This window comes from Scatophagus argus, chromosome 22, assembly GCF_020382885.2.
Source record: "Scatophagus argus isolate fScaArg1 chromosome 22, fScaArg1.pri, whole genome shotgun sequence".
NCBI classification, from domain to species: Eukaryota; Metazoa; Chordata; class Actinopteri; family Scatophagidae; genus Scatophagus; species Scatophagus argus.
Genome location: NC_058514.1, coordinates 9,180,529 through 9,203,061, shown reverse-complemented (window position 1 = coordinate 9,203,061; position 22,533 = coordinate 9,180,529). Strand labels below are relative to the sequence as shown.

The window sequence follows — 22,533 nt, the reverse complement described above, 5'->3', positions numbered from 1 at the left end:
TTCTAATGTGCTCAAAAGCACACTTGGCTTGTCACGATAACCATCTCAGATGTACACTCAAAACCGCAGAGTGCCTTTGTGGCTACTAAATCTGTTACTGCTGAGGGCTATTACATCAGTTTCCTTCCACTCATAGCTAATTAAAGACAGCGCACATCAGTGTACCTGTGTTCAGTTCAAGAAGGAAATGGCAATAAAGATGTCTTTCTCACTGCTTACTTTTTTTTTAATTTCAGTTATACCACATGCCTTGCCTATGTTTACTTTTTCATTCATACTTGTGCACCTGTTGTGATGAAATCACACAAACCTTGCTTGTTTCATGGACTTCAGTAACCTCTGCAATTCCTAAAAGTCTAATTAACCATAATAAATGAAAACGCCTATGTTGTTTTGCACGATCTTTAATTAGGTAAGACTTCAACTGAACAGAAACACAGACAATGTTCCTTTGACTCTATAAAGAGTTTAAATAACAGCACCCTGTAAATGTACGTATACACACGCATGCATATTCTCAATGAGTTTTTTGATATCGTACAAGCAGTTAATGGCCAATGCTGCCCCCTCCTGTTGAGTTTGAGAACTGCAATAAGAATCGTTCAAGTGTGCATTACTTCTGAGAGAACATTGAAGCAAGAGGTCCCACTCTTACTCTACTTTCTGACTGTGCTATAAACGGACTTAAAATCGTTGCATATGTGACTGGAAATCTGGAACCCTGCTTTTAGCTACCGGTCCCAAAAACTCATCTGGTGGCACACAATGTGAAAACTGTCGAAATAAATAATGCTTCAAAAAATGAATACAAGAATAATTTTGTAAGATTAAAAGTCAAGATGTTTTACCCACATTATTATGTGTTTATGCAGTGTATGGTGTGTCGTTATTGTGTTTGTTACAATCGCATAAAAATGCATTCATCTACAAAACATCTACTTCTGGTGCATTGAGTTGATTTACTTAAAGTACATTGTAAATATTTCTTGTAAGACACACAACCTCTGAATTTTGTCAAATTCCCTAATTTCCCTAAATTTTACGTTCCATAAGATAAAAGATAACAGAAGAAGATTAACAGAAGATTAACAGAAGGCATTAGCCAAGCCTAACCATAAAATGAAGAGATAATCCGTTTGGTAATTGTTGATCTTTCGCTGTCTCGTCTGTATTGTTTAGTGGTTCATCTTTTAAGTATAGACAATCTTTTGTTAAACGGGGTTGGTTAGCCGAGTAGAATCGAATATAACCGAGGAGTGCCCGAGTTTTTGGTGACGTCAGCTCGCCCGCCCCTTCCCCCGCACGGTTCTCTACGCTCGTCCTTCCCCCTTCCAAGCTCCACTACCAGGCTGGAGTCCCCGGCAGCACGGCGGGTAACACAACACACTGACAGCTGCGACTGACTCAACCGAGAGGGGGAAAGATGGAGCGCAGAGACGCGGACTTCAACATAATGCTAGCGACTGATTCATACAAGGTACCGTACCGTTGGTAGTTTAAGGCCGGAGGCGGGGGGGGCGGGGGGACGACGTGGTGAAGGGGAGAGGCTGATGGATGAAAATTGATAAAGTCAAGGTGGTTTCATCATCAGTCCCAAGGCCATCACACTGCTCTCTGTGACCGGTCTCCGTCGGTTCACAGCAGACCGAGTGAGAAGGGTGAAGAGGAGGAGAGGGCTGGTATAGCAGAGACGGCGGGGAACCAAATTGAGAAAGCAAGCATCCCTCCTTTAGCTAGCTAACTTACACATAAGGTGCCCGGAGAGCCAGAGCCCCACCGGCTTTGCTCGTCGCAGTGGTATCTAGCTAGCTGAATTAGCTTGCTTGCTAGCTCACAGTGAGCGCAAAAGTGAGACAGCGGCTATTGATATAAAAAAAGCTAATATTAGCCACTAGCTAGCGAGTGGAGTGTGGACAGGCTGGTGAACTGCACATGACCAGTCTCATTCAAGAGCTCAGTCGGGCACGTTAGCTAGCATGGCGTTAGCAATGGCCATCGACAATTTGCTGGGAAATCAAAACTGAAAGTTATAAAGACTGAGGGGTATTTACCCTTATGTGACTCAACTAGGTCCAAAGTCCGACCTACAAGGTGTACCTCTATAAACGATATTTAACAGCTGGTTTTAACGCACTGATGTAACAGCGTGTGTGTAAAGTCAGAGTGTCCCAAAACCGGATGAAAATTAGCGATATAATCAGAGTAAATGCACTTGCAGGTATATTTTATCGCACGTAGCAAGTGGTTGCTGGGACAGTTGCCAGGCATGTTGCCATGTACAATAGTCATGTGATATCTTTCAGTGATGGGACCAAGAGCCAAAAACATTGAAAGAAAACTGAAAGATTCAGACCGATATCATATGACAACTGCGTAAATGAATAATTACGTTTTATATGTAACCTGATAGCACAAGGTAAGTGTGCTACAGATTACAGTTTCAAATCAGCATTTGAAAATTAACCACAAGTTTAATTTTTACAAAGTTACTGTAAACCTTGCCACTTTCCCACTGTAAGATAGGAAACGTATAGAAACGGATTTTGTTTTGAGACATCAAGTTTCATAGCACATTATTTATTGCTGCTAGCTGTTTTAATTCAATTTTATGGTTAAATAGCTATTGATTTATTAAGATGTATTTGTGTTAACTTTTATATGTTTTACATTAAATACGCCGTCACATTTATAAGACAAGGTAAACCCTGTGTACACAGATGTTAGGAATGGGTTTTATTGCACCAAAAGTCAAAGGTGAGTTGTAGAAAGTAAGGTACATCTCACAGACTTTGTACAGGTATATTTTAATGAGCCTGTTCTTCCTAATGCGCTCTTTTTGACTCTCAGCTAGGCTCTGAGAACATGTGAGCTTTTGGCCGAAGGTGTTCTCACATGAGGTATTTCAGCATGTAAGATGGGGGCTTTGTGAAGTAATGGAACCACTTATGGTAAAGTAATTCTTGTAGCTTCCCCTACAGTATTTTTACCGGGTTTTGATGTGGTTTTGCCCGTTTTTGATGTAGTACTTACATTTGATGAAGTTCTTTTTTGTTTTGTTGATTGAAGGGGAAACCAGCTCGCATTTTCGTTTTCAATTCCGGGCTGTGTGTTTTAGTTACATAGCTACACTTTTGGCTTTGCTTTCTGGAAAAGATTACCATCCTTTTGGTTTCATTTCAACATTCTCAGATATGGTATGATGATGTCTCAGATATACTAATGGTTTATATTGCTTGTAGAAAATGTTTTCATGATTTAAAGATAAGCTCAAAATGTAAAAGTTTCAGGCAGTGCACACAGTATTGGTGTTAAACCGTAAATATTGTAGGTGTAACTTTAATGCTTCATGGTTAGTGGTTGGTAATACACCTGGGAAGTGGTTTGACGGGCTTTAGGTTTAGAGGCACCTGATTTAAAACATGAGTGACATTGCTGCTGCTGCTTAACCTATAAGTCATGCTCTTGGTTGTAATTACACTGTTCTGACTCATTATGTACTACAGTTGTAGCCTGAGGAGGTAATCACTTAACCTATACAAATGCAAAATGCCTCCATTGACTCTTGCACTGAACAGTTCCACTGGCTACTTTGGAATAAAGCCCACTGTGAACCATCTTATTTCAAAGGCTTTTATTGTGAAAAGCACCTGCATTATAATTAATGACACATGGCTGTAACTACAGCCTAAACATGAGATCTGAGCAGCGTAAGTTGCGATGATCTGAGTCAATAATACAGTCAGTGTTGCATACTTTTGCACGTCCTATTTTATTAACTTATGCAGGCTTTGATTATTACTGTTGTAAAACAAGTCTCTGCAAAGATTTCTGAGAAACAATTATTGCATATTGAGATCACTTTATACAACAAAGGTCACCTAAATGAGGGTACAGACAAAACATTTGGGTTGACACTGATCAAATTTCATGCTGGTGTGTATTGTGTGAGTTGCTGTCCATTGTAAATGGACAAGGGATTATTGCAGCAAAGCAGCTGACTGACTCGCGGACCAACCAGAGGCGTACACTTTGTTCACAGGACAGGTAAACAAGCTGCACCTGAACGCCTTTGTGTTTTGTCTGTTTGGATTGAAAAGAGACGCTTAGCACCAAAGCCAAGCAGGTCTATTGTGTGCTGAATCACACACACACACGCACACAAGTTTACTGTTGGTGTGAAGAGTCAGATTTGAACATACCGCAGGGTGGAGGTGAACAGCATTTCATTTTGGGAGACCGTAAGACATAAAGCAATTTTCTTTAGACTGATGCTGTACTGCTGTAAATTGTTGGCCAGATTTGATATGCAACCAGACTTGCTGTTAATTAGCTTTGGTTCCCACATGCATTGCACTGTGCTTAGCCATTTTTCGCAAAGTCACCCTTTTGACCACTGTTGTGTTAGCCATTCGTGCTCGGAACCAGCAAGCAGAGCTGTAATTCAGTTTTGTGACCTGTATGCGATTCTTGGCCTTTTGGATTCAGTCATAATTTGGAATTGAATATTGTTTCCCAACCCTACTGGAGTCAGGTGTTAATTCTTGTGGGTTTGTCACTTCAGGCATCTCCTGACATAGCCATTTTATCCATTATTAATCCAAAAAATATTGGTTTGTGCAGCTTTAACGATTGGTCTTGATTTGCTCTTCTAGGTGTGTTTATGTTAGACACTGAGAGGATATCATACTTTGAAATATGTTGACCTGCCAATCTGCTTTCATGAAGTTGTATCACAGAGATTACACACAGCATGATTTATAATCAAATATAGGTTTCCATCTGATGGTCTGTGGTGTTGTTATACTGTTAAGTTGGATAATTAATGAATAAAATCCGAGAATGACAAATAAAAAGTTCTGTGACCTTTAGGCTAGACTGTTAGTGATTCTGTGATTTTTAAATGAACATTTGTGTGTATACATCGACATTTGCGCCAGTAAATGTGTATACGCACATGCTCCAGCCTAGTGTCAAGTTGTGTGTCTCAACTCTATTTTGAGTCATTGGAAGTGCAGAGGAAAGGACAACGTCAGGTCAAAGAAACTGAGTAGTTCATTGACATTTAACTCTCCTCCTCTCTTCCTCAGAAGGTGTGGACAAGGAGCTGGTTTGTTTCTCTTTACATATCATACCTGTTTGTCTAGATTGTGATGGAGCCTTTAGGCCATTTCTCTGGTAATTGCCCCATATTTTCAGTATGACCCTTATGTATTTGCGTTGGTGGGAAATTAAGGGTTTGTCAAGGTTGTAATCATATGAAGGACAAGCCTGTGACCCATAGTTAATCTTGTGCTTCTTTCTTCATCATCTGCTTCTCAAGAAGTGATCCACACCTTGTTTCCCCATATAGTAATACTCCCTGAAGGCAACTGAAAGGCTTACAATATTTTATTGTTGATATTTAGTGAGTGCAGGTTATTACATGGACTTGGCTCAGATTGAACCCTTTATCACTGGACTTCTGTGGTTGTAAATAGTATATAAAGAGTATATTGCCTTTAAACAACATTTTAAAATCCATTTTTGTATGGATATTAGATACAAATATCGATATTATAGAAATTATAAAACATGATTGAGGGAGGTGTATTTGTTACCATCATCTTGATGACCTTATTTGTAAAAAATTGGTTCTCATGTTCTCTGCTGTACCCTTAACTGATGATTGGATGGCTACTATCTTTTACTTGTGTGTGTGTGTGTGTGTATGGTGTTGTCCTTATCAAACAGTTTTGTGTGTGTGTGAGAAACATGCCTGGACGTGTCTCAAACAGTCTTCTTGGTTGCACAACCTTGATATCAACAATCAGTGTTTCAAGATTCAGTCAGTTGACAGTAGATATAACGGTCAACACAGAAAGTGATATTTTGTGAATAAAGAGTGTGTGCATGTGAGCAGCAGCCTGAATGCCTTGCCCCAGCTGTGACATTTTAGTCACCTTTTGATTATTGCAATAAATCACTGACATCGCAGATAAAATGACGCAATGCGGGTGCTCCCTAAACTTTGGGTTGTGACTCCGAATAGCTCTCTGACCTGTGTTGGTTGGCATCGAACTACTGTTCATTTCTGAGCACGATAATTTAATTTAAAAAGTAAAGTATGGTGTTTGCAGATACCATTTCTCCATGTTATCTTGTAATTTCAACACAAGACTTCCTGCATAAATTTTAACAAGTTTCAGTTTTTACAAGAGGTTTCGTCAGTTCCTGATTATCTGGGCCTGTGGAACATTTTACACTGTGCGTTGTGAAACCTTAAGACTACACAGCACTAACACACAGTTGCTCCTGTTCAGCAAGATTTCACAAGTTTGAAATTACTCAAAACCTTTGTATACAATTCAGCATGAACACTTACCAGTCTCATAGAAGACCTCCTCAGGTGCGTGCGTGTGTGTGTAGGTAGGTCGGGGTTCAACAAGACTGTGTGTGTCCTTTGTTTGTGTACTTTGGTATAATATATGTACCTCATGAATGAAAAGTGCTTTTAAGTTGCTTGACCAGCAAATGAATGAGGCTCGTGGCGGACGTAGAGCTCATTTCCTTTAATACCCAGAAGTAAAGACCAGTCCAGTCGAAGCAAAAGATGCTTCTACATTTTGTCATTAGTTTGTGTGTGTATGTATGTGTTTTGCTTGGGGGCATTAACGCACTGGCTTACTGCCAGCCAGGTCTGAGGCTGAGACATTTAATAGTGATAAATCATACACTATATAGACAAAAGTATCCAGACACTCTCATGGGTGCTGTTCTTCAGGGTTTGGGCTCTGCCCCTGTCTTCCAGTGAAGGACAATCGTAGCTTCAGCATACCAAGACATTTTGGACAATGCTATGCTTCCAACTTTGTGGCAACGGTTTTGAAAGCATAGCATTGTCAACAGTCGGCATGATGACTGTGCCCCAGTGCACAAAGCAAGGCCCTTAAAGACCTCAACACCTTTGAGATGAACTGGAATGGCGAATGGGAGCCAGGCCTTTTGATCCAACGTCAGTGCTAGATCTCACAAGTGCTCTACTGCATGAATGGGCAAAACTTCCTGTGTATGTATTTGTAATGTGATGTCATCAAAGTACCTGTTGGTGTATTGGTCAGGTGGCCCAATATTTTTGTCTATATAGTGTTGCATCATGTGTTGTGTGGACTGTATGATGTTGTCTTCAGTTATGCATTCCATGTATGTGTAACATATTCGTGTTTTGTGAGTGTCACTTAAGCATTGTAAATGGCTAGTTTGTCTCATCTACTTGATGTGTGTGCTCTCTTTGCAGGTAACACATTACAAACAGTACCCCCCCAACACGAGTAAAGTGTACTCCTACTTTGAGTGCCGTGAGAAGAGGACAGATCCCACCAAGAGTAGAAAAGTTAAATATGACAAAACTGTCTTCTACGGCCTACAGTACATCCTCCACAAATACCTAAAAGGTAAGTCCTGATTCAGATTTGAATTTTGCTGCACAAAAGGGATGTCTTGCATTGTGAAAGCAGTACAAAACATGGATGTCCTTGAGCGATACACTGAAGTGCTCACCTCTAACCCAGTAGGAGCTCCTCAGTGGCTGCCAGACTGAATGACTTTGCAGTTTGCAGGTTTGGTCCTGTGATGCCACGACCTTGATTAATGATTCTCTCGGGTGTTTGTGTAAACAAAAATGTTTTTGCAGTCTTCTTAATATATTAATAAAGGTCCAATACTTGAACATTTACTTTCATTTATTGCACATAATGTACCCCCCCCCGCTCTGTGTATTCTGCTGTTGTCCAGTTTGCAGTCAGAGCATATACCAAAAGCCTTTTGTGATGCCTTATTGGTCCCTCTGGGAGCATTTTATCTGTTTTTTCTTCCTCCATCCTCCAGGACAAGGTCAGTGTAGTGTAGGGTCGGCTACAGAACAGCATGCCTGGAGCTCCTCAAGATTCAGTGCATTGCTCAAGGACACTTCAGCAGGGCAGGTGCTTGCAATTGCGTCCCGCAGAAACAAAAATAACAAGGTTACAGTGTGCTTCACTTTGATTAGACTGTACAAAGCGTCACACAAAGCCAGGAGGTTAAAAAGAAAAATGTAAGCGAGGAAAGACTGCGACCAGGCGAAGTATAGTGCACACAGTATATTCTGTGCTCTCAATTAACTCAAGTTTGTAAAGGTGGATGTTTGAGTTAGTGTGATCCTGGGGCAGACGGGGTGGGGAGAGGAGGGCATTCGAGAGAGCAAGAGAGACAGAAAGAGAGGGAGTAGAAAGAAAAAAAAAAAGGATGTACCGCCCTCCTGCCTCTTAAGAGGATTTCATGGTGCGGTAGCAGAGGTGCAGGGGACACAGAGAGCCAGGGAGAACAGAGAGAGGGAAGACAAAAGCACAGCTGCTCTTTCACCGGCTGCAGGGAGAAAGGACAGCTGTCTGTGCAGAGCGTCCCTCAGAGCTCAACGATGAGGCCAACTATTAGAGATGCATCCTTGATCCTCTAACTTTCAAAACCAAATCTGTGTAAAATGATTATTCTCGACTGAGCTGCAAGAGTGGATTTTAATCAGCCCTAACTGTACTTACGTCAAGGGAGTGATTCAGCAGAATGAGTAAAAATGAAAGCAGAACCTCTGTTTAGAGAGTTGGAGATACTCATTTTTTGGAGAGTAATGAGGTTTTGGAAACTTTCCCATCAAACCATGCTTTGCTGGTAGGCTTTTTTTTTGTTTAACCTTTGGACAGAGCCAGTTTAGCTGTTTCCTCCTGTTTCCAGTGTTTGTGCTTTGGTAAGCTAACGGGCTGATAGCTTTTACTTCATATTTACCATCCAAACACAAGAGCAACAACAAACAAACAAAACAAAACTATTTGTTTCGTTTGTCAAATACCAAAAACTGCAAACTTGCATTTGTATAAATGATCTGTCCCTTTTGTGGTGCACAACAGTTTCTATGTGTAAAACTTGAAGTGAGACAAGGAAGTGGTTGGTGTTGTGTGCATGTGGTTTCGTACAAAGACTCCTTGTCAGCATACACAGGATGCATCTAATTTAATTACAACAGTGGACAGTAGAGTAGCATTCCAGTGCCTTCTCTGTAACGGTGTGCATGTTTCTAACACATCTTTCTCCACCCCACCCCCCAACCCCCTCCTCCTCCTTCTTCTTCTTCTCCTCCTCTTCTTCCTCCTCCTCCCTCCCTCCCTCCCTCCAGGAAAGGTGGTGACTCCAGAAAAGATCCAGGAGGCGAAGGAGGTATACAGAGAACACTTCCAGGATGACGTCTTCAATGAGAAGGGGTGGAATTATATTTTGGAGGTAAGAGACTTCTGAAAGTTGGCAAAAAACCCTTACTTTTCAAGGTGAAACTTAGCAATTGTACGAAACTGTTTCATGTATACTTGTGAGTAGATTCCACGAAGGTTACACAGAGGCTGTTTTCAAGGAATGGCTTTTTATTCGGGTCAGAACTAGAAGTGGGGACCAAGTGTGCAGGTGTACATGTCCACAGGCACCAGTGCTCCTTAGCGTTTCTACATGAAACATAGACACAGAGGCTTAGTGCACACAGCGACTGTCTAGTGGGTCACGTAGCAAAAATAAACAAAAGTGTGCACGTTTTCAGACCCGTTTTGGTGTTTAAAAGCTGCATTTCCTAAAAACATTTTCTTGACCACATTCTTGAACCACATTTGGTGTCGTGGTTTTCCATAAGAGCAGAGAAGGACTTAGCTAGTCAAATTCTGGACTGATCCAGCAGCTACAAATGAATCACAGTCACTTAAGGTATCAAAGAAATTCGATGCATTCGATGTTTCCTTTTCTTGAGAGATACTGTTTCAGCACCTTGGAGAGAGCACAGCACTCTGTACTGACAAAGTATTTTCTCAAGTGAAAAGAAGTGTTGATACACCTTATTTATACTCTGTTGTCTTTTCCTCATCTCTTTACACGTTGCTTAATCAGCTCTCGATCTAACAGTATCGTTTTTATGCAAATCTCTCTGTAATTCATGTTGATAATTTATGAGTCAGCTCACATCAAGCATAAAAAATGTTGCTTACTTTTAGTAGTTGTATGTATCGTAGTGTAATATATACTGTGATGTCCTATTTGTAGAGTCTTCCGTCCAGTGCACACTTTTTTCAGTGCATAATGGAACATAAAATGCAGAAAATTTGCTCTAGGCCTGGTTTGAAAAGCAGAAAATGTGTCTGCATATATTTAGCATTATCTCACCTCCTTTCCACATTACACCCTGGTGCAAAGCCACACATCTGAAGGTCGAATCTCACCAGAAACTGAATTGCTTCCAAATGTGTGTCACTTTGATCTCCCTTTTCAGGTCATCTCAGCAAAGACAAAAATGCCATGCAGAAGAAACTGCCACAGTGTAAATGTGTTTCTGAGAGGGAATTTTGTGTCTCTTTGTGTTTACAGAAATACAATGGACACCTGCCTATTGAAATAAAGGCAGTCCCAGAGGGGAGTGTCATTCCTCGAGGCAATGTTTTGTTCACAGTGGAGAGCACAGACCCTGAATGCTACTGGCTCACCAACTGGGTGGAGGTAAGTTTGTTTTGTTCGTCTTCCCGGCACAGAATGGATGGGTGGGGTCAGTTCCTGTGTGTCCAGACATGACACGAGCGCATTGTCCAGTTAGAAACTGTCAGACAGGGAGGGTCTAACCACAATCTGCTGTTTGTAGTATTGTGGCAACATGTAGGACTCATATCGGGAAATAAAAGTCAGTGTATCTGTCTTTTGTTTGTCACACAACTTAATAGAAGTGCAATATTAAATCACTGGAATGAACTGTGAATGTTATCATTCTTCATCTTTGGATTAGTTAAAGTTAAAAGCTGTTTTAAATAGCTCCCCCCTGTGCTCTCACATAAGAGTTTAAATGTTAATGTGCTACTAGCATTGCTATGAAAACTGTTTCTAAGTGTATCAGTAAGACTAGTTAGCTTTATTTGATTCTTCATTAAAGATGAAATATTGGAACATTTATGACCTATTAATCACAGTGGAAAGTTAACAGTTCTACAAAAGCCATAAACCATTTAACTTGGTAGCACGCCCAACGACACCTCTTATCCTTCCTTAAATCTTGCTGAATTACAGTTCTGTCACGGCTTATTATTTAATCACCTCTTGTAACTGCAAGTCATTCATAGGTTGGCTGAAAAATATAATAGTAGAAAGTCATGTGCTATATAATCCTTGTTTGGTATTTTAGCAGCTGACAGAATAGTTTCAATCCTAATGCAGCCCCTAACCCTGAACAGTTTATAGTTGCTTGTTGCTTCCCGTCTTTTAACTCATTCTGAACAATGCAAAGAATGTTTTTCAGCTTTAAGCACTTTGCATGGTAATCTACTTTAAGACTGTGTCAGAGAGTGAGGGTCACGACGTCCGCCTGTACAGGATTTAGTTTCTATAATTTTAGTAACTGCTTTGTTGTAGCTAATAATGTGACTGGTGTTGTGATATTTCTGACACAAAGTAAATCCAAAGTAAATCACATTTGTGGGTTGTAATATGCATAAATTATTCCTTAAAGGAATAGTTTGACTTTTTGGAAAGAATTCTTGGTCAATTGTTTGCCGAGAGTTAAATGAGGAGGTTGATACCACTTTTGTGTCTGCATATTTCCTACAAAGTGTAAGCATTCGTTTATTCATCCTTTTCATTCTCAAGGCGTTGAAGAATATGCACGTGACATCAGTGAATGTAACCATGCAAACATAACTGGATATTTGTTTTTGTACCAGCAAGTACAACAGAAGTAGAACAAATTTTCATGATTTGAAGCAGAAACTTTGGTGTTGAATTGTGTGTTTCTTCCCTGAAAATGAGGAAGATCTCATGAACTTAATGCTGCATGAACAGACTGTCTGCAGTGACTCAGCAGAACCAAATTCATTAACCATGAGCGTTATCTTTGATCTTATCTCCCTTTCTCTAACCGCTCTCTGACTCCTGCTCCTCTCTGCCTTGCTTTGTCCATGTCAGCCCCGTTCATTAGTATCATGTTTGACTTCTTCCACTGATAAATCACGCACCCTCTTCTTAAAATGTGATTAAACAGGGAAACAGTGTGCTTTTTTTTGTTACTGTCCGTTCAGGCAAAAATAGCTTTTGACATGCTGTACAAAGCAACACTTGTCAAAGTCTTGCAGAAGCATTTTGACATAACTACAAATCTGTCTGTGATTGGTTACAAGTCTGTGTTTTTCCAAAGTATCTCAACAGGTTTTGCAAGGCCAGTGTTTCCTGAATATGAACTACATTTGATCTGTTGACAAATACACCATTTTAAAGAAGGACTGCTTAGATAGAGGTCGCCCATAGCCGAGAGTGTAGTCACAACACACACACACACACTGATAAATTTGGATGCAACACACCCCCATACACACACTTAGTCTCTACAACTGATATAAATACATGCAAGAACACACACACGCAGAGTCATTCTTCATGGCTGATGTAAAATTAGCCATAGCTTTCACCCTGGTGTCCTTGGGTTTGTTCTTGGTCCCCCCCTTCACTCCTGCAATCACTTCTTCTTTTTTTATCTTTCGTTCTCCTCTCTGTCATTCTCTCTCACACATCATGCTCTCCCTTTTCGTCTTTCCTGCTCTTTTGGCTCTGTGTTCCCCCCCACCTTCTTCATTCTCACTACCTTCTGTCGGTCCTTATCTCCCTCCATTTTGTTCTGGGACATTGACCGCGAAGTTATGTTGGCACGTGTGTGTGTTTATGTGCATGAAAACGTTCCTCCTGAGTGCTGCTTTGACCGTACTGCTGCCGTTTATCCTTGACAAACCGCCACAGTATGATTACATGCTGTATTAAACTTGATATAAATGTCACACTCATCTTAAGTCTGAGTCAGTATTTAATTTTTTTTTCATTTTAGGTCATGAAAAGTAAACAGAACTTAGAACTAAAAAAACATTACGTTCGGCATGCAACAAATTTGAGTCTGTTTATCTAAAATTGAATCGTTAAGGGGCCTTATGATGTGTGCGTGCGTGCATGCATGTGTCCGTGGACAATAGCCTTGGTCTGGCCGTCACATGAGGCCTTATTACAGTTTAGATTCTTATTAGTTCCAGGAGGCATGTGACTCTGTGTTGAGGGTCATAGGGTGAGAAGAAACACGGCACAGTATTAGCAGGCGGAGTCAAATGAGTCAGAACTGGAAGTTCACAGAGATGAGATTGCTTTCCTGACTGACAAACCCACAAATCACCGTAAGGGAAGAAAGATAGCAGTACATCCGAGTGTTTTTGAATTTTCCTCACGCTCACCATTTTTATCTGCAGCTGTTGAGGTTTTACACACGCGTGCTTATCCACCATTCCTATTATATACACACACAGCTTCATTGTAAGTCGTGAAATGTTGCATACACCGTGTGAATTTACATAATAGTATCAGCTTCATGAGTGTATGACCCAGTGGTCACCGTATAAGATTTGTTTCTCTATCTAGGAATGGAATTGAATGTAATATGTAATCTACCTCAACTAAGCTTGATGTTTACACGACCCTGACATGATTTTACTTTGACATGATTTGGACACTGCTATGTTGACATGGAATATATAATAATTTTGGAAAAATACTTTGACATGATATGACCTTGACATGATTTTTGTAAGTGTCATGATAATTAATCACTTAAATATAAGACACACTATGTATTTGCCTAGAAATTGATTTATGTACAGAATCATAGGCAGGCAGAGTCTTGCGCAAGTACGGTACATTTATGATGATGGAAAGTGTGCATTCATAAAATTTCCCAGGAGGTGGTGAATACAGATAAGCCACTTGTTTTCATATTGAAATGTGCGACTCTGGTCCAAAGTTGACATGAGGCATTGAGGAATGTTGATCCCACTGAGCCTGTTAGTTTGGGGTTTTAGTACCAGTTGAATACTGGGAAAGCAGGATGGTTGGACCAGACCGTTGCTGGTCTGTTCAGTGCTGGGAAAAAAAAAAAAACTGTTGCTGCAACTTTGCATTGAAAACATTTTTTGTCTAAGAGCTGAGAGGTGTTTTTAATCGTAAATGCATGTGGGAAATTCAAAGTGAACCTTTTCTATGAAATGTTCTGATAACCTGAAATGGTAATGAAGATCCAGTGACCTGAACTGGACTGAACTGTCCTCTCTTCCTCCATCAGACCATTCTTGTTCAGATTTGGTATCCCATCACTGTGGCGACCAACTCCAGAGAACAGAAGAAGATCCTCGCCAAGTACCTCCTGGAGACCTCTGGAAACTTGGAAGGACTGGAGTATAAACTGCATGACTTTGGCTACAGAGGTGTCTCCTCACAAGAGGTATGTATCCTGTACTACCATACAGTAGATTTTGTAACTGTGGAGTTGTATGCTTACCATAAAAACCTGTTCAGTTCTAGCCAAATTGACAAATACATACATTCACACAGTCCCAATTGAAGGTCCGCTCACCAGCTTACCCTGAAGCTTTGGAACATTTCACACGATGTGTAACAAGTAAAAGCTCTGGAAGAAGCCAGCAGGGGGACTCCCAAGTTGGGATTGTTTTGAATGTTGTTTGAAACAAACTATGGCCTACTTTGTCAGGCTTAAAATTAGAATGTATAGTGGAAAAAAAGGCAGAAATGAAAGAAGGTGGACAAAATATAATTTGAAATTTATGTTATATCATTCTGTCCGTGCTCATTCACTCTCATAACTGCCCATACCTCCTGTTTGCAGACTGCAGGCATTGGGGCCTCTGCCCATCTGGTCAACTTCAAGGGCACAGACACGGTGGCCGGCATCGGAGTCATTAAGAAGTACTACGGCACCAAGGACCCTGTGCCGGGCTTCTCAGTGCCTGCTGCGGAGCATAGGTAGACACTTTCTCAGTGTTTTATTTTTTTAAAGTTGCTTATTAAAGATTTGTCCCTGCTTACAGACAGGATATCACTCTGTGTAGCCTACATTTTTAACTGTAGAGTATTTCCTGGCTTTTCCAGAGTCCCACTTTCTCCGTTGTGTGTGATGTAGGGCAGTAGTTCACCCTTAGCTTTAATTATTGTACCAGTAAGACCTCCAAGTTACGATGGGTGTCTGCCAACGTGTTCATCACTCTGTTTAAGAGATGTGCAAGGTTCGCAGAAACCTTAAAGCCTAACATTTAGCCCCTGGAGGCTGCTAGATTCCTGTGCACAATGATAATCATCAGCATAATCCATGTATTCATATATTGCCAGAAAGCACAGGGGCACAGTCGGCATGTCGCTATTCATCTCCAGTGCTGCCCCTGGTGAGATAGCCCACATTTTGGCTAAGAGCCAGGTTTGGAAGCAAACTTTTTCACCCGTGAGTCAAATTGAATTTTAAAATAGAAAACTCGTTTCAAGTAACAGTTGGTTATCTGCCAACTCTGTTGGTGAGTGAAAATATACTATACGTGTGGTCGGTGTTTATGTTCTTCTCTGATCTTGGCTTGGTCACCCTCACATGAACAATGTGGTTCATCTGTCTCAGTTTGTGAATGGGGCTGTGATTGGCTTGGAGGTGAAGGTTTTGATTGGCTGCTCTCCTGACGCACATGTCCCTCATGTCTCCGGTGTTGTTCTATGGCGCTGATCCATTTATCCTTCTCTGACACACGCACGCATGCATGCATGCAGGCAGGCACGCACACACATTTTCTCTTTCTGTTTTGCTCTCATGCACGTAGAGTTGCTTCTTCTGTGCCACCAGGGCAGTTACTGCTGCTCCAGCGCACCCTTCTTCCCTGCACCAGTGGGCTGTGGGATGGTGGCAGGAGTTGCCACGGTAACTGTTATGTAACGGCCCCCTCCCATTCGGTTTCTACCTCAGAGGGAGGAGTCACAGTGAAATTCCACTTTGAATTTGATGTAGAAGGAAAGGGATGGGTGGGTGCTTTGGCAGTTTCGGAGCTCTCTTGTGCTAAACTTTGAGTACCCTCTGCTGCCTACTGTACAATCTGAAAGTAACAGAAATCACTTGTGAAGAAAAATTACAAAAAAGTCTATAGTAACTTTCAATATACACAAAATTCGTTTTGTGGACTGGTAATGATCAGACCTATACTATAAAGAAACTTCCACTGTGTCAAAAGTACTATTTAAACAAGTTTGTTTGGGTCAAATCGTATTCAGACATGTGCCATCTTTTTCATCTTTCTTGATAGAATGTCTAGTAGCTTAGATTTACTGTGTGTACACTGAACTGGTTTCACAGTTTTTTCATAAATACCCCATTCATAGGCCTGACAGTTTTTCATTTTAAAAAAATAAAAATTGGCCTCAATCTGGTTCCAATCCAAGACTAAAATCTGGAGTGTACTGCCCTCTTCTGGACAATTTGTGGCATTGTTATTTGATGAATGTCATGTGACTGTTCCTCTTTATTTTTGTCACAACTTTTTTGGCTTCAGTGTGCTTCTCCTGTTGCCACTGAAAGTGTTTTTGTTTGATTTAACTTTTTCTTTTTTATTTTGCTGTACTTGGACTTTTGTCAAACCTCCCTCTTTCTTTACATTTTGAATTGAGTTTTGAGTGTTGGGAAATGCTCTTCCTCTGTTTATTGATTTATTTGTCCCTGTAAAGCCACAACATTTAAGTCAACGGCAGTACTTCTCCACAACTTGTCATAGTTTTATCAGCAACATGAAAAAAGAAATAACTTTAGGACTAAAAAGAATAATCTCTCCACAGCACCATCACAGCATGGGGGAAGGACCACGAAAAAGATGCCTTTGAGCACATCGTCAAGCAGTTCCCCAGCGTGCCCGTATCCATAGTCAGTGACAGCTACGACATCTACAACGCCTGTGAGAAGATCTGGGGGGAAGACCTGCGGGGGCTGATAGAGACGCGCAGTGCGGACGCCCCGCTGGTTGTGCGACCGGACTCAGGAAACCCCCTCGATACAGTTTTGAAGGTGTGTTGTCATGTGGACAGCTTTTTCTTTCTTTCAAATCTTCCTAAAGGAAGACAGGACATTAACTTTCCCTTCTCTGTACCATCTCCTTCTTCCTTTCTTCTTGTACTTGTGTCAGGTTTTGGAGATCCTGGGTAAGAAGTTTATCCCAGAGGAGAACTCTAAAGGTTTTAAGGTTCTCCCTCCTTACATCAGAGTCATACAAGGAGACGGAGTTGATATCAACACACTGCAAGAGGTACAGACTCATGCTATTTATTGATGTACTTGGGGACACAACCACACAGCCATAACAATGGGTTGTGTATCTCTCCTCAGCAGTTCGGAGTAAGATTGCTGGGTGTATATTCAATCAGCAAAGGAGCACATAATCAAATAAATCAACATCACCAAATTTGAAGTCACATTTTTACATCAGCAATTGCATAATGTTGTACTGTTGCAAGGTTTTTCACTGTGTGTATTTTTGCAGATAGTGGAGGGTATGAAGGAGCACAGGTGGTCCATTGAGAACATTGCCTTTGGGTCCGGAGGGGCTCTGCTGCAAAAACTGACCAGAGATCTGCTCAACTGCTCTTTCAAATGCAGTTACGTGGTCACTAATGGACTGGGGGTGAGCAGTGGCACATTTGAATGCAGTTATTGTGTTTCAGTGAGCATTTTGTAACAGTGGGGGAGGTTAAAATGAGATTATTGCTCAGTAATTACTTTGTGGATAGTGTCACAAAGCAGTGGGGGCTGAGCATTGCATGTTTTTTATTCTCAAAACTAAGTCAGCATCATAGATGAATAAGTTTCACGTAAAGGACTGCGACATGAAATTCTTTGTCCGTCTAAATGTGGCGTTGTTTTTCTGTGTGATGGGGTAAGGTGAATGTGTTCAAGGACCCGGTAGCAGACCCCAACAAAAGGTCAAAGAAAGGTCGCCTGTCTCTGCACCTGACGCAGAGCGGAGAGTTTGTCACGCTGGAGGAGGGCAAGGGTGACCTGGAGGAATATGGCGTGGTGAGTTCAATGCCCACAACAGCACAGACATGCATTTTTGTACACATGATTTTATAGAAGTTCATTTCATCTGCACTGCCCTGACTCTCCTCTCTTTCCTTGTCACCTGTCCCCCTTTCTTTTTATTTTACCCTCCCTCTATCTTGTTTTTCCATTCACCTCCAGGACCTGCTGCACACAGTCTTTAAGAACGGGAAGATTGTGAAGACGTACACATTTGATGAAGTCAGAGACAATGCTAAGCTCAAAGAGAGTGAGCTTACAGAGCTGCTGCAGTGAACGCGGCACTACTGAACCCCCATCCTCTACCCTAACCCCCCCCCCCAAAAAAAACCCCTCCTTACTTTAGCCCCTGACCTTTTGGCCTCCGATGTCGCCCCAGAAAATGGAGGTCACGTGCACAGCAAATAGATCCCACTCCCAAAGCCTGAGAATCCCACCTGACTAAAAACCTGAGAACTCCCTTAAAATTCCAAAATTCACCTTCAGTTCCAAAGCACTGTTGTTGGTCCTCCAATAGCGTGGAGAAATCGGAAACTCCCATGCCTCTGATGAATGCCGAACGCCCCATGAGTGGGATGGGGGCTAAAGAGAAAGAGAACAAAATGAGTGAGAGGTGCAGTAAGTGACAGGTATGGCAGAGAGGGAGCGAAGTTGCAATTATGATGACAAACCGTTGGCTCACTTCCATGTGCTGCTGCCCCAAATTGAACTTGGGCATGTTGCACTTATAGGCTAGACATGCTGCAGCGTAGGAATGTAATTGGCTGCTGATAGGTGATGTGTCTGCAGACTTTTCCATGCCGTCACAAAGGCAAATCCGACGATTGTAGGTTTGTCAATGGGTTTGTGGCGGCTTACGCGTGGAGTGAACGCCACGGTGAATCAAAGCAAGAAAGATGATCACAAAAAGAGAAATAATGAAGCCACACCCACACCGATGACCGTGCCCCACGTGTTGTGTACAGAACTGTTTAGAGTAAAATATGTGTTTGAATCTACTTAGCTTTGTCTTTTACGTGAAGGAAGAAGACCATTATGGTATATAACGGTGCACCAATAACACTTTCTGATAACAAAGTTTTCTTGCTTTTAATCAGCCTTTATGGCGCAAATTTACAGAAAGTATCGAGCGCTCCGCCAAACAAAATGTTATTGGTGCATCTCTGAAGGTGTATAACTGGTCATCTTCTTGCCATTATATTGCCACAGAGCGTTCACCTCAAGATGGCCCAATCCACAGTCACAATTCACAAATACCGCTCACAGAGAGAATTTAGCCACTCTAGTTGTTGTTGTTGTTGTTGTTTTAATTTCAAAGATAATATAATGATAACAAATTATAAAATTAGGAAGAATAAGGTCCCAAATAAGCCCCAATCCTTCGCAATAGAAGAAGAAGAAGTAGTCAAGAGCTAACATCAGATTTGAGTGAAAGGTTTCGAATTGGGTCATCATGATTTTGAATGCTCTCGAGACAAGTCTTTGCTGTATAGGAGCTCATGTAAAAAAACAAAACCCCCAAAAAAAATAACCCACAGAATTTGTCTTCACTGGAATGAAGATGATCTGATTATGCTCTGATGAAAGATTACACATGTGGTTCCTGGGCAGAAATGTGTGTTAAATGTTGGTTCTGATGTGTGAGTGCTTGGATGCGTGTGTTTGTGTGTGTGTGTGTGTGTGTGTGCTGATGTTTTCTTCCTCTAAAGGGTTGTGTAGTATTCCTATATGCAAACGCACTTGTTGATCTTGGGTGGATAGAGAACACTACTTTTACTTTGCCGGCCTTTTATTCTGGAAGGAGATGCAGCATTGTGACGAACCGGCATTGATACAGTCGTGTTTTGTTTTTTGTTTTTTTTCCATTGGGCAACCAAGAGGCAGACCAAGATCAGAAATACATTTCTGACAGGCATGTACTGGCCGTGCTTTGGCAGTTGGTGGTGCGCAGTTGCAGATCAGCAAATCGTTGCCCTTGGAATCACTGCCTTAACTTCAACAGCCGTGTTTTTGGAAAAGCTTAAATGTGTCCAGTGATGGCTCATCGTAGTCTCGTTTGGATCCATTGCCCAGGTATAAATGGCATCTTGCTGATTATGCCTTTTGCGGTTAGTTATCTTCCCATTCGGATCATCTCAGTGGAGTGTCACTCTTGTTTGCAGGCGTGTTCAGTCACATTGCTTGGTTGGCCCTTTCAGAGTGAAGGGATTTGTCATTTCGCAAGGCCCGGGAGGCTAGTTAAAGAGGAGTAACTGGTGACATCACAGGATGTATATTTTCAGGCCAAAGGCAGAGTATTGTGGTCGAAATTTTCAGTCAGAACTCTCAGTGCCATGTTTGCTCCCACCTCAGTTTTGGCAAAATAACAACAGTGTTTAGCCACCAGAAAATCCCTGCAGCCATTTTTTTCTGGATGTTGGTACAAAAAGGACAGAGTGCAGGCATCGTTGACTGGAGAAATTTCAATTCTGCTTGGGACTGGGTTACATTTTAACTGGCTCTCGAGATGCTCACACTAAGACTGAACAGACTGAACTATCTCAACAGCTATTTGGTGAATTACCATGAAATCGTTTACAGACATTTATGGACCATCACGAACTTTAATGCGTCTAATTAGTTTATGACCAAATGCCTGCGAAACTAATGACCTTCCTAACCACCCGAACTCTGTTTTACCTCAGAGCTGCTAGCATGACTGCAGACTGTCTTGTTGAGACAAATCCAGGTGACACTTTGTCCTCTGTCTGCACCCAGACATTCAGCCACCTCACATTCATAGCATCTCACATAGCCACAGTGTGCTAAATAGTTGGCCCTGAGCAGCTTCACTGGTGCTATTAGAGCTTCAGTGACCTTATTGTCTCACATGGACACTGACCCTGCTAGTTGTCTGTGATTTTTAGGAAAGGCCTTGAAGAAACCTGTGGTGTCACCGACTCCCATCTCTCACTTCTGACTCCGACCAGCCAGCACAAACAAGCTGGTAAACAACATGCTGAGACAATGTCACACAACTCTCTTGTTTTTTTTTTTTTTGTTTTTTTTTCATAATTTCCTTCTGTTTTTCCACCTGTTTTTTCTGTTATAGGTCAGATCATTTATCCAATTGTTCCGGAGTAACGTCACAGTCGTCCTTTTCTTTTGTCCGATGACGGGGTGCATTTTAGTAAAACTTTGATTTTACTCTTTTGATACTGTCTCACCTCGGAGAAATATTGTTTTGTATGACAAAGGAGAAAAAAAAATTGCCAGAAATATTGCAGTAAATATCTTTATTTCCAAACGATGCGGCCATACTGCCTTCTCACTTGTACATACGATGACTATCTTAACTGAAAGCAGCGAGTGCAGGTTCGGGGGACGACCACAATAGATGATATTATTATTTTTGTCAGAACGTTTTTGTACCAATAGAATATTGGAATATAATATCCAAAACGGCTTGACTGAATTGGCAGTGTGACTGTTTTTGTGACTGACAAGCTTTTAGCTGGTGTGTGTGTGTGTGTGTGTGTGTGTGTTTGTTTGTGTTGTCCTGTGTGAATGCCTTGGGTGTAATGGATGAAAAAGTGTTTGTGAATATTTTTTTTTTCTTTATGTGATTGTTGTTGTTGTTTTACTTGTATGTATATGTTGGTTGTCCCAAATTCTCTCCAAACACAACTGATATTTTAACTAACATAACTTGCTATATTGTCAACAATACATTGATTAAAGATGCCACCCTGTCAGTTTCAAATGGTCCATTTATTTGTTCGCCTACTCTTGCATAGGACTGATTTTTAATATTATTTGACTTGTTTAGTGTTCATCTTTTCAGTTCCCATCTGTCATATTTTTCCAGTTTTAGGAAAACATAGTGATGTACAAAATGTATACATGTACAAAAAAAGGCAGCGATATCCCAAATGACATTTAAAAATGCTTCAGTTTATCAGTCTGTAAAATTTCTGAATAATTTCCCAAGAACTTTCGTGGCAATGGTGACATAATTTGGTAAATACGTTCTTCTTTTCAGGAAACTTCTTGTAAATTATTCTAAAATCATGAATCTGGAGAACAAAGCATCCCCAACATTTAGTATCTCTGCCAGTTTTTATTGAATACCTGCAAGACGTACCTGAAAACATTGAGAAAGACTTAAGAAAATGGACTTTTCTGTAATTTTAATAAAAAGACATCAGTAAGACACAAGTAGCACAGACGACAACAGAAACTGTCTCCACAGGAGACAAGTTTACAGAAGCGACACACTTCTTGTCCTCAACAAATGTACTAATTATCGAATACCACATATGGACAGCCAGACTTCAGCAGTCACGACCCATGGGGACACTTTTTCAGTCTACTATTGCGCTTCTGTAAACTTGCTTTTATTTAAAAACTGACAACAGGCTCCAGAAACACTTATTATTTTACCCTCTTTGACTGATAAACATCTTTAAAACTACTGCAAACACGCTGTTAAAATTCTGAAGTCCAGATAACCCTGATGACGCCATCAGTAATTTTTTTTTTAGACTGAGGAAGACATTGCTCAGCTGTATTTACAGGTTGAGTTGTTCTCTCTTTTTTTTTTGGAGCTTGAC

The 22,533-nt window shown here is 41.1% G+C and overlaps 1 protein-coding gene across 1 annotated transcript; it reads left to right on the top strand.

The window, feature by feature from the left end:
* Positions 1–1,291: 1,291 nt before the first annotated feature.
* Positions 1,292–21,683, top strand: nampt1 (nicotinamide phosphoribosyltransferase 1). The gene is made up of 11 exons (XM_046379211.1): positions 1,292–1,477; positions 7,274–7,430; positions 9,182–9,285; positions 10,408–10,536; positions 14,171–14,329; positions 14,732–14,868; positions 16,708–16,933; positions 17,052–17,171; positions 17,406–17,546; positions 17,804–17,938; positions 18,104–21,683. The coding sequence occupies exons 1-11, from the start codon at positions 1,424–1,426 to the stop codon at positions 18,215–18,217; spliced, it is 1,476 nt and encodes a 491-aa protein (XP_046235167.1). The 5' UTR covers positions 1,292–1,423; the 3' UTR covers positions 18,218–21,683.
* The last annotated feature ends 850 nt before the right edge of the window (positions 21,684–22,533 follow it).

Coding starts and splice junctions, on each gene's coding strand:
- nampt1 (XM_046379211.1), top strand. CDS start 1,424: ATGGAGCGCAGAGACGCGGACTTCAACATAATGCTAGCGACTGATTCA. Junction 17,172..17,405: donor ATATCAACACACTGCAAGAG/GTACAGACTCAT, acceptor GTATTTTTGCAG/ATAGTGGAGGGTATGAAGGA. Junction 17,547..17,803: donor TGGTCACTAATGGACTGGGG/GTGAGCAGTGGC, acceptor TGATGGGGTAAG/GTGAATGTGTTCAAGGACCC.